At 37.4% G+C, this 16312-nt stretch overlaps 1 protein-coding gene across 4 annotated transcripts in view; it reads right to left on the minus strand.

Annotated features, from left to right (window-relative positions):
* Positions 1-16312, minus strand: part of ADGRG6 (adhesion G protein-coupled receptor G6) — a 113106-nt gene that overhangs the window by 11396 nt on the left and 85398 nt on the right. For all 4 annotated transcript variants that reach the window (XM_064447147.1, XM_064447145.1, XM_064447146.1 and 1 more), the window contains 7 exons: positions 13607-13723; positions 12525-12570; positions 10605-10711; positions 7708-7835; positions 6033-6301; positions 4384-4495; positions 2963-3246 (listed from right to left, as the gene is read on the minus strand). In XM_064447147.1, coding sequence (XP_064303217.1) covers positions 2963-3246; positions 4384-4495; positions 6033-6301; positions 7708-7835; positions 10605-10711; positions 12525-12570; positions 13607-13723 — 1063 coding nt within the window. The remainder of the gene's footprint in view (positions 1-2962; positions 3247-4383; positions 4496-6032; positions 6302-7707; positions 7836-10604; positions 10712-12524; positions 12571-13606; positions 13724-16312) is intronic.

Consider the following 16312-nt stretch of genomic DNA (forward strand, 5'->3'; position numbering starts at 1 on the left):
ACCTAGGGCTGAACACCTGATGGCAAAGTGTTATCGCCAAGTCCCTCACGATTATGTCTTAAACATGAATAAACGCTATATAATGTGGGCAAACAGGGTTAAATGCCATTCTCTAAGACTGTTCCTTTATGATTATCATGAATAGCTCCATATACTAATGCCTACTATGTTTCACCTGGTAGTTCACAATTGCAGGTTACAGCTTGGAAAAAACTGCTCTGGAGCATAAAATTATCCTCTCTCCTCCACAGTGTTGAGGTCTAATTTTGCATAAATGCTTGTCATTGAACTGGACTTGTATTTGCTTATAGCCGTCAGGCCAGGCTGCAACCACTGAGATCGGTTAACTTTAGGTAAAGGTTGTGTCATGAAACATGTTTTTTTGCAAAAATTTTCAAGGGCTGATGGGGACAAAAAAAAGGCGAAGCACAATTTAAGGAAGGCAAACATACCTTAATGCATCCCATATGCCAGCTCTGTTGAATTATGGTTACGATGTTTGCATTTAGTAAAATATTGCTGTGTGATTTGTTTTAAGAACAGAGTAATTCCAATGCAGTCACTAGCAGCTCTTACAGGCTTAGAGTTTTGCAGTTGTTAAGCACCTCTTAGGACTTCTGTACTGCTACAAACTTACTAAATGGATGCTTAATTAAATTGTGGTGAGTGTTTGGAACATTCTGAATAGTTAAAAAAGAAAGCGCGTATGTCTACAGTAATACAAAACGAATGTACTGCATTAAGTACTTTGCCTTTGCCCTGTCTGGGCTTGGTCTCTGAATTTTTTTTCTCTGTATTTCATTATTCATTAAGTTTACAATGTGCTTTAGTAATACAGCTTTGGTTTTGTTTCCCAGAGCCAAATCAGACCCTAGGCTTGGCTCTAGTTTGGCTCTGACTTGAAAGTATTTGGCTTGCCCAGGCATATATATAAAATGAGCAGCCAAAAAAGAGATGTTCCCAGATTTTTCACTCTGAGCGTCAAAGAGAAAAAAGTCATTTCCTATGTAGATTGAATAGCAAAGCACAGTAACACCAGTAGTGGCTGCAATTTACTTTTTCACTGCCAGTGCACAGAAAACTAGGCTGATGGAGGCTGCTGGTATAGCTTAAAATACTACTGCAGTTTTCAAAACTTGCAAGAGAATAAACATATTTACTGAGGGCTCAATAATTAAGCTCATGCTACTACTGACAAAAGACTTGCCATACTGAATTGCTTTTTGCTGCTAGGAAACTCTTCCTGCTATAAATCTTAAATTTTTCTTTGCTCCATTCCACTCCTGTTACTGCTACACGTGCACTACACCAGCTGTATGTGATTTTAAACATCCTCTTTCTAGACTCTTTAGCTTTGTCTAGCTCTTTCTGACACAGCAATGAGGATTTTCAATACAGGATTGTTATCTTCCTGTGCTTGATATGACAGGCCTGAACTGTGCCATCTTTGCTACCACAATCCATGAAAAGCTCATGACTCTTCTTTTTGCATTTACTCCTCAGGTTTTTCAGTTTCATCTTCTGACTTAACTGACTTCCAAATATTCATTTTCCATGGAACCGTGCTATTACCCCAGAGAGACTTAAGCAGTGGTGGTCAACCTTGTGTGCACTCTGCACATACAAGCTTAATTGATTGCACTGGAAATTCTGGTTACAGAGAACTTGTTGAATTTGATCTCTGGCATGCTCTTCAGAGTTTTAATACTTTTTCATGTCCTTCCCATACTTCTAATCTCTCTAGGCTCTTCTGAATTTCTAACATGGACACATTGCAGCAAATACTTCACTATGCTGCTAGGGGAGTATCAGAATCCATCCTTTGGAAAAAAAGTCTTTAGTAAGAACACCACATACAAACATTTTTTTGACATTTTGCCTAGCATTTTAGGTTGAAACTGAACCAAACCAAAACCACAACATCATTCTCTTTCCACGAAAGCTCAATAAATCTTTTAGCACAGTAAATACGTCTCAACTGTAACAGATAAAATTCACGCATTGTAACATTAAGTACTTTTTCCATAGAAGGAATATTTTTTGCTGACACTGGGAAAATTTATATTTTATCTCAATATATGTGTGGCATAATACACACACCTCCAATGACGTTCTTGGGTTTGTTTCTTTGTTGTGTTTTTTTGGGGGGCAAATTTACTTTTTATCTCAATATGTGTGTGGTATAACACATGCCTCTCCAATGACCTTCTTGGGTTTTCCTTTTTGTTATGTTTTTAGTTGTTCTTTATTAGCAGGTAGGACAAACGAGGTGGAGTTTTCACATCATTTGGTACCTACACAAATTTCAGCTCTGAGTTGAAATTCTTTTAAATGTCAGTTATATACTTCTGTAATTTATAACCATGTCATTACAATTTATAGCACTTGTCTGAAGGACGAGCTACATTGGAAAAGTATTCAAAACTTCAGTAAAGGAAACAAAAAGAAGCTGACTCCAAGAGTTGCTGGATTGTTCCTTACAGAACCAAAACATGTCCCCTATCTCTGTGCTACCTCTCTGTACTGAGACAGGCCTGAGTTTTGTTTTATGACCTCCTCATGCCTTAATAAAATAGTTATGAGTTTTACAGATTCCCTACAGGGATAAATTAAGGAAAGAGGCTTCCTATATTTATTATGATCAGTGGAAAGATTTGTTGAAGGTCATACAGCATCCATCTCCACAGAGGTCACTGCAGACTGTTAGTTAGAAATAGTACTATTTATCATAAAGTGCATTTTATTGAAAAGACCTTGAAAGTAATTAATTTAACTGAGATATTCAACCCTTGTGTCATTAGTATCATTATTTCACCTAAGGGGAAACTAATGATGTTTTAGTATCAAGGAAAGATCCAGAGAGCTTGGATCTGAGTTACCTAGCCAAGCCACTGGACCTAATTTGTCCCAGAACAGCAACAGCTCAAATATTATTTGTTTACAGAACAGAAATTCAGCTTACCTTGCAATGAATTGAAAATGGAGAAGAGGTACAGGAAAGGAAGAGTTAAGGGACCCCAGGCAAAAAATGCAAAGCCCCACGTCATGCCCAGGAGGAAGGTCAGGCTGACCACGCTACGGAGGTTCCTCAGGATCTCTTCCTTCAGGCTCCGATTAGTTCTTTTCCCATTCCTCCCACAGATCTGCACCATCACCACAATAAACATGGCAACGTTAATCAGAAACACGATTCCAAAGTAGCCGGCACAAGTCACATAAAAGACAACTTCATTCTTGATCCAGCAGCTGAAAAAAAAAAAAAAAACCAACACAAAAATACGATCTTTTTTAGATACAGCAAAATATCCTCCAATTATTTCTATGACTACAAGGAAAATCAGTCTATGCCTGATTCCACTGATGTAGAGCTATACTTTCAAATGAAACCTTTGTCCATTTTCTGCTTGTAAATAGGATGAAGCCCAGTGGCATCTTAAGTGGGACTGTGGCGCATAGTACTATCATGTCAGAAATCTAAAGGTTGTACCACAGTTTAGTTAAAGCTATTTAAAAAGGAAATATGACCTCAGACACAAGCTGTGGGAACTGCAATCCCATCCCATCATGGACAGTTTAGACGCAGCATGAGTAGCTTCACCACTTTCATCTGTGTGAAGCATAGGATGCTTTAGTAACAGAATGGGCAAACTTGGATCTTCAGTGCCAAAATCTCAAATTTCTGCCACTTGAGCTAAAAGAGAACTCATACAGCTCTGGAGAAGATGCAGGATGGATAGTCCTTTGAGGTAGCCATTTGACAGTCAGCCATGCGAGGGATCTAGCTTATTCCACTAGCAGCAATCGGCCAGAATGCTTAACATGATGCTTTAATAAAAATACAGAATGACATTTTTATTTATCGTGATGACTTTGCGAGGCAAGGAACAGAAAATGAAGTAACAAACAGCCACATAAAAATTTTGGCATTTGGAGATTATTGTCTGGGCATCAAGAGAAGAACATAGAAGGCTAATGAACTACATGGAGAAAAGGTTGGTTTATTTACAAAGGAGACTATTTTTATATTACTTCTTTCTTTGCTCTTACCTAGAAGATATAACTTTCATTTAAGATAAACCAAAACAGGTATTTTTATTTTATTTTTATGAAAAAAATTATGAATTTTTCTTTTACCAGAGCAGTCTTCGTATCTGGCATTGGGTAATTTCCCCATTTTTTCCCTCCATTTTTTCTTACAGCGTTCTTCATGCTTCAGATTCAAATAATTTAGAAGACTATTTTGCCCACTTTGCTTGTTTAGTACACCCCTGACTTTTCTCAAGCAATCTGACCGATGCTAATTTTTTTTTTCAGACTGTAAATGCTAAATTAAAAGAGATTAAAAGAAATTAAGAGATTAAAGAGATTATAAGAAATACTCACAAGTCATCTCCTTGCCCGTTATCATCTCTGCCATATAACTCTTTGCCATAAACATAACGTGCATTTGTATTAGCACTTGCTAAAATAATTGCTATCACCAGAGCTGGCAAACCTGCAACACAAGAAAACTTGTAGTTTGCTTTAAGATCTCATAAACCTTCAGAATCACCAGGCAAATCTAAATTATTGATGTCTCCATCCCTATTGCTTCAGTACAGAGTATCCTGAGGCAGTTCTATGTCAGAAAACTGCACAGAGAAGTAGCAGGAAACAATTTTTCAAACAGTACAAATGTATAAAACTTTCTAAGTACTTAATAAACATTAATCAATAAGCATCATAATGATAGAGAAACTAAAGTGGAATAATCTCCCTTAATAACTCAAAGTTAAATCTGCAGTTGCACACAGGCTCTCATAATATAGTGAGAAGATTAACAAACTATTAAAAAAACAAGATCTAATGGAGGGATGGTATTGGGGTTTTTTTTGAGGGATTTTTTTTCAGAGATGCTAATGTCACTTGATTAGCCTGGGGAAGTGGAGAACTTGAACTTGAACCTGTAATTTCTCCATTGCTTCTCTCAACTGTTAATGTCTTCTTTTTTATTACAACATTATAATCCTTTACTTCAATGGGTCCAAAAAATGAAGTGAACTATGTATTTTTAATAACAAGGTAAAGGGAATATTTTGCAAAAATAACAGACAACTACGCGGAAGAGAACTCTATGCAGAGAGGTACATCTCACACAAAAGAAAGTACGTTTCCTGACGTGCCTTATTTACATGTCTTATCCTTGCTATGACAAAACAGATTCAAAGGGGAAGAGGTTAATTTGCTTTTCCGACCACTCAGTCCTTGTCTTTTGCTGAGGTTGCCAAAGAGGATGCTAGCTGTCAATGGAAAGACATCAATTATCAGCTGGACTGAGGTCAGTGCTCTAGCCATGAGGTTAATGGTTTTGTATTGTGTTGTATTATTTCAAACACAATATGTGCATTCAGGCAGAAGGCACAGATTCCTGATATAGAAAAAAAAAAGAATAAAAGCCTTGCTGCCTAAGCCTTGCAGTTATTTTTCAGTATTACATTTTCCATTTCAGTCCTGCAGTGTACACTGCTTAGGGCAGGCAGGATCTCTCTGTGGTTTAAACACTGTGCTGAAGATCAGGAAATTTTGGTTGTTTCTGATTCCACCATAGGCTTTGTACTTGTTGGCAAGAAACTTTAAGCTGGATTGAAAACTTTTTGAAAGTCAATGCAAAGATCCCCATAGGCTTTGTAGTAACTGCAAGAGTTTCTGAATTAATTGTGTGCCATGGTTCCCCATCTCTGATATACCACTAAAATTTCCCCTCTCCCATTCTAGCCTCTCTGGAAAGTAAGACTAGGTTATCTGGTCTCTCGGTGTCTCCTCAGGCTGTGAGCTGCTCCAGGCAGAGTGCTCCAGTTATGGTGTATTTATACAGAATTATACAGGGGAACTTGGCGACAGAGAGGGCTGGCTGCACGCCGGCACTGCCACAGGGCAGGGTCGAAGGAAACGCCACGCTGATTTTTATTCTGTTCTGTATTTGTCATAGAGAGCTTTTATGTAGCATCATTTCAAAATACATGCTATGTAAATACTGCATCTACTGAACTCACCCCAGCCGATGATGCAAAACTTCAGTATGTATCGCCGTATATAGGTGTTGAACACTTTCACTAAAGCAATGTACATATGAACGGCTTCTAGTCCCATCCATGTAAAGGTGGCCAGAAGAAAAAAGTGCAGAAGTGCAGCTACAGCTATGCAGAGGCCATCTATGTCAAATGATGCAATCCAACCATCAAGCAGGAAGATCAGGTTAAGAAAGAGCAGGGCTGTGCTCAAATTCATCAGGATTTTTGATGGATAATCTCTTCGCAACTTCCTAATGAGAGAAATACAGGTGTGTATGATTAATTGGCTTCAATCACCCAAGCCACTTACAGCAGCTGGGTTTACCAGTTTACAAAGTAATTAAAAGCACAGGGATCTCCTCTTATCCATAAGCTTTCGTGGCAACCAGGCATAGCGATGTGTACTTCCGTGTGGTATCACTGAAGGTTTCTCTTGTATGTGGTGGGGGAAAGCCAGCACTTCTTTAGGCCCTTAATGAGCTAATCAACTGTCACAATATTTTAGCAACTGATTATTAAAATTTTTTCAAATTAAATACAATACTAAGTGGTTCGTACTTTAAATAAAAATTGAAGAAAACAAAAACTTTTAAAACACTGTTGGCCAGAAGCTCATTTCTGATCATTTTATATGTTGATCTTTGCTTAATTTTGGAATATATTGTCCAGTGCTTGCTGCTGTTTTCTGTTTGGCTTTTTTGGTGTTTGGGTTTTTTTGTTTGGGTTTTTTTTGGGTGTTTTGTTTTGTTTTTCTTTTGCTGGTGGGTGTGTGTGCTATTTTTTTTAATAGGATCTTAGGAAGAATGAAGATCAAGTAAATTTTCTTTTTTAAGTGATACACATTGAAATGTATGAACTGAGGGGCAAAACAACGGTTTCTGCCATCTTGGACCAGAACATTATATCATAGGTAATGCAACAGGAACACAATCATTAGAGGTATTTGGAACTCGAAAACTCCCTTTCCCCTGCTGCCCCGCCCCCAGCAAACTATCCTTCTCTAGCAGCTACTCTGTCCTGTCCTGTCAGAGGCAGAATGGTTCCTTTGTGTTGATATGACATCACTTTCTCTTTTCACTGTTCACAGAACTGTGGCACTTGAAAACTTCTGCATTCCCTTGAGTCACTTTCATATTTCAGTGGGACTGCTGTTGAAATTTTTCTAACTTCACAATTTATCTTCATTTTATCTCTCTTCCCACTTCTTTCTGAAGGGCTCTAGAATGTAATTGTTCTAGTTGGAAATTTCTCATTTTATATTTAGGACTCATTATACTCACACAGGCAACGTTTTTTTTGTTTTTACAAAAAGCCTGGTTGCAGATTTTAAAATAATACATATCTGTTCAGAATCTAGAGGACACAGTACTCCAAAACCAGAAAATCTTTAGACACTTTAGCCTTGTTGCCCAGCCTGAGCAGCACAACACTTTGGAAGCAGGGGGAAAGTCTGAAGTTCAGACATAAGTCTGAACTTATGTCCCCTTCAAAAAAACCTTTCCACTTACAACATTGTAACCATGATTTTGCAGGTTTATTTTTAAACATAGAATTCCCTTCCTAGACAAATAAACGACACCAACCATGCAACTAATGTATTTTATTCATCACATACAGATACTTCCTTTGTGATGTTTTTCACAGAACTAATACTCACTCAAATGCAATATATGTCAGAAGAGTGGCAGCTGAAAATATAGCAGATATCCCACAGCCTACGTAAGTGATAAAGGTGAGGGCCTTGGTATTCTGTGGGTCTATTTGTATAACGGCTCTCTGAAGGTCCTATGTGAGAGAGGAGGAAGAGGCATTGGTTATAGCAAACACCTTTTCCATGAGCACAACACTCTTTCTTGGTCATCAGTCAAGGAAAACTCAAAAGCACTTTGGCAATACCACTATAACCCTGACATTTGGGTTCATGTTTACTGAGTATACTTAGTTGATAGTCATTACAGCTCTCACTTCCTTCCCATAGCTCTTGAAAACATTGTGCTTTAAGTAATATAGCTGCTGGGTTCCACGGCTAGACATAGCTTGATAACTGATCCTTATAATACAGTACCAGGAATTCTCTGGAGAAATCTCTCCTTTTCAAACTTTTTAGTTACTTTGCTTACAGACAACTTTAAGACGATGTAAGATTTAAGAAAATGTAATTTAGAAGTATTCATACCAATATGCGCACCATTCTGGGGAGTTTCTGGCATCACTTCTTGTTATTAAAAGTTTGTAAGAGTCAATGTAACTGATCACCTACAGGTGAAACCAAGGGCAAGATACTGCTTCTTGGTTTTATGGTCTGTTTTGACATGCAAACTACAGTTATAAATAGAATTGGTCAGAAAATAGTGACAAAGGAAACATTTCAAAAAAAAACAAAACACCAAACTGGAAATGAAACAGGAACATTCTGAGGATTTTTTTTTCCAGTTTTCTGTCCAACTGTAATTGCCACATAGTACCGTCTGAGAATAAATGCCAGTGTTATTTCCTTTTTTAAGGACAACAAAAAATGAGAATGTTTGGATCTATATCACAGTGGAGTGAATGTGCACAAATACTAACATATAATGGTGTCCATTCTACAGTCAGTGTAACTGTTGTCCCTAGCTAAACCATCGAGCAAAATGAAACCAACAAAATGCCACAAAACTTGCCATTCTACATAGGAAAAGTAAGAAGCTGTTTGCAGTTTTTATCACCCTGTCCCAACCTTATATGACAGTTTATGTATATAAGGAAAGTGTTATTTGAAAATAATGTAATAGCTAAATTAAAGTCAGAAAAGATTATTCAAATGGAAAAGCAATTAAAAGGGTCAAAACTATGTAAAAATCTATTGGAACACAGCCCAAATTCAAAGAACTTCTGCCTTATTTCCTACTGCCACAAAAGCGTTTGGGGAAGAGAAGGGACTCATTGAATATATCCTAAAGAAAGCCCTTTTTTTCCTCCCTTCAAGGATGAAAAGTGAAAAAAGACCACAATTTAGCTTGCAAAATGATAAAAAGCTTGTGGCTTTTTCATATCTACATCTGAGCATGACGTGAAAAGAGCAGCTCTATCAAGAAGGCTCTGGAAGACCAAAGCTGGAAAAGTCAGGGCATGCAGCTCCCTTGTGCAGTTAAGCCTTATGTGTCACTGCAACAAATTAAATCAAAAAACAAATACTTCCACAGCACTGCTGTGGCCAGGAGCAAACACTGTTTCTTCAGGTATGATTCAGAGGCCAAAGAACGTTAATTCCTGATGGAAATAAATGTTTCAGCCCATTACTGAGCATAAAAAAAAATCACCAAATGTGACGAAAAGATAGCAGTATTTATTATATTGGGATTTTCTTCCTCTCGAAAACTCTCCACACATGCAAATTGCTGGAGGCACCTGAATGCTAGAGGAATCATGCTACTGAGGCTGAAGTGCTCTACGTGGTTCCCTCTTTCATCTCCCTGGCAGGCTATGCCCTACCTATCTCAGCCACCCAGACTGGATACTTTGCCTAAGGCTCTAACAGAGAATGAGTTACACGTTTTGGACCAGGCCTCAGAGGGCAGACTTTTTCCAAGAGAAGGCCTGTACTGCAAGGCATCCCAAAGCTGATTAACACCATGTATAAGAAAACAGCAAATATGGGTTTGTGCATTTCAGGGAAGAAGGTATTGTTTTATACGTTTTGACATCAGATAAATATAAATCTTGTCAAACTTGCAGCCTAAATTTGCACGGGGCCATTTAGTCCCCTGAATCTCAGGATGAAAGGGAATTATTGTGCTTCCTTGACTTTTTGTCCTCACTAGCAGTTTTACCGATTGTAGGACATTTATCTTTCCCTGACTATTCGAGTCTTTTTTTGTTCTGAAAACAGCACCTCAAGTTTTTCTCCTACTTTTTTTTTTCCTTGAAACAACTTCCTGCTTTCCTGATCCTGAAACTTCAAATCTTCCTAGACTTGTTTCTCATTCACTTCCCTCTTGTCACACCCTCCTGTCTCAGCTGCAGGTCCTTTCTGTCAGATCATATTGTTAAGGGAAATGACCGGGACCACCTGTACCTTAGGACTCAATACAATATTTTTTTTCTGTTTCACTAGTGGAAGTGTTGGTACTGGGCCTTGGTTTTACAGTCCCTGACTTTCTTTTTCACCCAGCCATGTCCTGGATGAAGCTGGATGTTATAATATGCTATTTGTATTTTGGTATCGCTCAGAAGTCTCAACCCCAGGTCTTTTCTGGCACAGTACTTTCAAAATTTAGCATACAATTATGGGCACATTTTACTTTTTATTTTATAATATTTAGCCACTTGTAAAGAACATAACAATATACTTTCATTACTAACTTTATTAATTACCTCATTCCTGAACCCTTACTGCTAGCTATTTTGTTATGAAAAGATAACTGTATGACAGTTAAGGGGGAAAACAATGTAGTATTATTAAAAATCATGTGCAAAAGGAATAACCTGGGTAACAAAAATGAGAGATATCTCGACCCAAGACAAAAACTGTATTGCAGTTCCTAGAAGAGATAACTTGGTGAGCAGTGAGTTTACCATTAGGACCCCAAAGTGGGTGAGGTGGTTGCATAAGCAAACTGTCTCGTTTTCATTGGACTCTGCACCCACTTGGCAGCCCGCCGGGTTCCAGCCGCCATTGCCACCTGTGGAAATGAAGCAGGAGAAACTGTACTTTCCAACAAACTCATGTTACCCTCTCTTTTAACAGATTTCTCACTTCATCTTGTGCAAACGCAGAAGCACTTTCTCAAATTGAATGAGTGAACGTTAAAAACAATCAGGAAAGAAGCAAGTGTCAGATTTCCTAGTTTCTGCAGAGAATCACACCAGATGACTGTCCCAGTAATGGACTACTGAGCAGAAGCAATAGATGGAGATCTATGATAAAGGCAAAGAGGTTTTTGGTTAATGAGGGGTGAGTAAGACCTACTACGTGGATCACGCATTAAGACACACCTTAGTTTTACCCAACAATAAGATGGTTTTAGAACTCCCTTTTACCACACTGATGTGATGTCTGCACCTGCCTCCCTCCTACTCATATCCCCAGGCACATGAAAGCATCTGCGGCCCAGGAGCAGAGGGTCCCGCCCTTCCTCTCTGCAGCATGTAATGCAGAAAGTTAGAGTGGATAATCCCAATTATCCTTTGTGGCCTTAAGAAAAAACATAAAGTAAACTATGCCCTACCCACCCCACCTGAAAAGGCCATTCTGAAAAATAAGCAAAAAGTCACTCTTTAAATAAGAAAAAAAAAGTTTAAAAGTAATATTTATATTTCTGATTACTTCTCCTTTCATTTTTTTCCTGCTGAAATATGAAATTATTTTGTGAATTTTTTTCATATTCTCTGAACTTTTAAAGACATGTTGCACAACTCCAGGCAAAATCCAGCAAATTATCTGACTGGCCCTATAACTTCACCTCAAATTCAAGACAGAATCTCTCAAAAGACTGTGAAGATCTTCCAAAACCACTTAAAACTCTCCCCTACTTGAGCAGCCACTGAGAATAGTTTCCTCCCTGTGTGTTTCTCCTTTGATGTCCTCCTTAAGTTTAGCTTCCTAACTAGTTCCCCCCCCCTCCCCCCCCCCTCCTTTTTTAATCCTTCTGCATTCTTCCCAGTTCTTCTGTCTGAATTTCCTGCTTTCGGCTACAACTTTGGATGGTAGATTTTATTTCTTGCAAGGCCCTCTGTGCTAAACTTCTCCACCTCAAATCCTACTGCTAAGGGAAGTTACTTCTTTGTTCTTCTCTGTTTCCATGGTAAGGAGAAGTAACCTTGCAGCAGTGACCTCTAAAATAGAAGGATTTGGAAAGTAATCCCAGAGAACGGCTCTGCCAGTGCAAAGGGTGAAGAGCTTGAGTTTAACATCACACACAGGTTAGGCAGTAGCAATGAAGAATGAGCTAAAATGATGCCTTGTTGATGTGTGTCCCCGTACGAGACCTCATTGTGCAAACTGTCACCTTTTACAAGGTACATGTTGAGTCTCTGTCTAAATGAAGTTTGTGTAGTGTAGTTCCTAACCTTCCATGGAAGAAAAAACAGCTTAAGATACGGAACAGGCACAATCTCATAATTAAATAAACTGACATTTTTTAAATGGCCAGTTAAAAGTATGTCTATGAACCATTCATTTGTCTGATTAGAATTACTATTTAATTTGCACATACAGACAGATCTGTGAAAAACTGCTATCAGATACAGAAAACAGAGTAACTTTATTTAGAACTTTATAACGTTAACCAAAGTTACATACAAAACTTTTAGTAAGAATATTTAACCTCTGCTGTTACAAGTGACTTCACTAACTAGAAATGATACCATCTAAAGATTTCACCAAATTCTGCAAGGACTGGTTAAGAAGCAAAAACAGCCAAGACTGTGACCAATTTTAAAACTTAGACACCTTTATTCTTCTCGTAAAAGCAATGACAGTATTTTTAAACTTACCATTCTTATTCATATCCCAGAAGACACAGGTAGGCTTAGGATCTTCCTAAGAACACAATAAAAGTAGATCTTTTATACCTCTTCAGACATAAGTCTCACTAACATATACATTTACAACAGATGTTTTACTACATATCTTTTAGCTTAATAAGCAGAAGAATAGATATTATTTGGATTGTTGAAATTTTGTCTAGTGTCAAATTAGTCTGGTAGAAGCACAGATCTGCCCAGATTATAAAGTCTGAATCTAAAATCCAGATTATAAAATCTGTTCCTTTTCCACATCCTCAGAATAATGAAGTTTTATTGTCTCACTAAAGTTATTCATAAGCATAATGTCTTCACAGAGTCTAAAGTGGAAGTTGTTTTGTGTGACTAAAATAATAATTTTAATGAAATGTAAGGTAAAGTTAATTGAATTGTGAAAATTATGAACCAGGTTCTCATTACATAAATAATTTACTTAGGTATTGCATTTTAACATCATCTTACTTAAGTTCTCTAGTGCTATTGTCTCTTTTGGAGTAGCTACTGACAACATGCCTGAGAACAGAGTCAAGCTCACACATTTTTAAACTGAAACAGTATGTGCCAAAAGGTTGCATTTGGTCTGTCTTTCCCTAAATGAATTGTAGTCATCTTTTAACAATGTGGTTCTGTCCATTCTTCCTTTGCTGAAAAACACATAACAACAAAATAACTTGCAGAAATATTAACAGAGCAATTCATGTTTGATCAAAGAATTTAAGTCATTCTAAAGTTCCAGTGTAATAAATCATGTCCCTGGCCACTGATCACAAGCATGGTCACGACAGAGGTTTTGCCTACAGTTATTGGCACGGGAATTGCCTCTCAGTGGCAGAATCAATAGTCTTTCAGATAAATGTTAGATCATGAATGGAGTAGGAATGTATTAGGATGGGAGAGGTTATTTGTTTTTACTTTTTGCTTACTTGCTCTTGTTCTAGAGTTTTTATTTCCACTTAGTGTATGTTTTACTCAAAATCCACCCAAATCAATCAGGCTATATGCTCAGCCTTTAATATATAGACTGTTCCTCTGAATAATCAGTCTTGTCTTACCTGAATTTTGGTATGCTTAATTGTAACCTTCACATAATCCTGAAGATCCTTAATGGTTATGTTCCCAATACTGCATGCCACCACAAAACTGGTCAAATTGGCAGGATTTTCTGCATCCTTTGAAAGATTCAGAAAAATATAATAAATGCTTACACAGCACATAACATACAAGCCAGACTACACAGTTTCATTTCTGCAGCGTGCCAGAATAAATAAGTTGTCAGCATTTCTACACTTTTGATCAAGCAATATAAGAACATTTTGTTTATAAAATCAAATTATGTGTTTGCCTCATGAAGTTTCCCCATTTTCCTTATAGTTCTAAACATATATAGGCACAATCATAGAGAGAGGTTAGAAGGCATAAATTCCCCTTTTAATCATTATGTCTGATGCCAACAAAATTATAACTCAAACAATGTAGCAGATAACAACCCGTGATATGATTAGCTCATTTCCCTGAACAAGAATGAACTAGCTTTCTTATCTTATTGTCAACGCTATCCTTTTTAGTCAATGCAGAGTTTCTGAAGAACCTTTTTCTGTGTATAGTTGCTAAATCATCCTCCATCTTACAGTAAATGACTAAGAAGGAGTAAACAAATTCAAAGCAATGCTAGGAGATGATAATATTTTCTGCAGGGTCTTATTTGATGGGAATATAAATAGAAGACACATTATCACTGAGCTATGCCATTTCTAACCTGCAGTCAGAAAGCACCAGCTTGAGAATTTTCCAAAAGAGAAGTTTTCCTTGGAAATTGATGATTTGTTAAAATGGAAGTGTTTTGGAAATACTGTTTTCTTTTGATGAGCTTCCACTGAAACCTGCATGGTTACATGCCTGGTTGGCATTACGAGAAGCTGGGAAGCTTGGTCACTGCCTGCAGCAGATCTTAGGTCAAATGAAGTCTATTGCCACTCACTCTCCCTCCAAAAATCTGGGCTGCTAAACTCCTGAACCCCCCTGATTCCTTCATTCTAGGGGTTTTGTTAGGCTGATGTCAGGTATCAGTTCAGCACTGGGCTCATGAGATCCCACCACTCATGAGAGATAGAATAGTTTCTGTTATTAAGTGCACATTATCCTGAGAAGAGTATCTCATTTCTTAAAGAAACTTACCCAAGAGTTTTCACACACAGTGTTTCACATTATAGTGGAGCTTTGTGACATGATTTCCTAATAACTTAAAAACTGCAGAGGAATGAAAATGCAGTTTTCTAGACAGTTCTTGAGCATTCAAACAAGATAAAACCTCTTGGCTACCACCTAAATTTCAACACCTGACAAAGTCTATGAAAGCCTTTGGACAGACTTCTATGGGTTTCAGTGGATTCTGTCTCTAGCAGATAACAAAACCTAGAAATAAATATTAGATGGTCTCTTTAGGGAAGGCGATTTAATATGTTCTTACTTGTCCTTAGAAGGGAATAGAAATAATGTGCGCATTAAAGTAAAACACTGATAACTGCTTATTTAGCTATAAGGCTGCGCTCAGCTAAAGTTAGGGGTAAGCTTTTAGCCAATATACAGAGGTACAAAGTAAAACGATGCTGAGGCTGGAGTCAAAACGACAGAAATCTGGTCTAGTCTAGACAATCATTACAATTCACATATTTATAGTATCTGCACATTATTTTCATGGCCTCAGAATTTATGAGGATGATCCTTCCAACCTAACTTTGGGCACGTAAAAAGAAGATGTCTAGAACTGAAGTAGCCATTCTAGGGTTTCTTAACACAGTCAATGAAAGGAAGCCAGCACATCCAGGGCATAATCCATCTTACCTTTTCTATATATCTAGGTTGAATATGGGTTGTCTAAAAATAAGGGTGCATTCTAGAGGCTTTAATGTATCCTGCTCAGTCTCCAGCAGCTACTGCAGAAGATCTCACATCTCTTATAGGTTTATCATCACAACTGTTGGCCAGTAGTACCTTTGTTCCTTGGGGTGTCTCAAATTGCTCTACACTCCTTTGTCTGGGGAACTGATGCCTACTCCTGCACTAGGATGAAATATGTCACACCTCAATGGTGTCCACTCTTTTCCAACACCTGGCTTTGAACACAACTTATGGCCAACAGTTCAGGCATAGGTACGTATATAGAACACACCTGTGAAATCAATCCTACCCTGAATAGCTTACAACAATTTTTCATATAGCCTTCTAAGTAATGTAACCATCAGATTTTAAAGAATGACAAGCTAAAACTTACTAACATTCTCTCAGTTGCAATAAAAACAAAAACAAAACAAAACCCTCCAATACTGTAAAGTATGATGTTTCACTGCTGTGTTGAATGCTTATAAGAAATACAGCTAATAGCATTGGGATTTTTTAAAATTGTAATTGGAATACAAGTATGTATGAAATATTTTCATACTAATGGATAAAGTTATTGGGTTTGAGATGGTAAGTGGATCAATTTATTCTTAGCCTTTATTTATTTATTTATTTTAGACTTACTAAAATGTTAATTTTACAAATTTTAAATTAATTGTATTGAACGTGTCACCCATGAATAGTTTGAAAACACAAAAAACCAGAATTAATTTTAGTTGCAAATTCAGATGCAACTTTTCCTGTTTTTTTTGTTTTTCAATGACTTATTAAGTATCCCTTAGAAACACCTTCTAGCACCATTAACGGACACATTTTGACTTTATATGATTTTTATGCCATTATGACGAGCCTACATCTGT

Source organism: Phalacrocorax carbo, chromosome 3, assembly GCF_963921805.1.
Source record: "Phalacrocorax carbo chromosome 3, bPhaCar2.1, whole genome shotgun sequence".
NCBI classification, from domain to species: domain Eukaryota; kingdom Metazoa; phylum Chordata; class Aves; order Suliformes; family Phalacrocoracidae; genus Phalacrocorax; species Phalacrocorax carbo.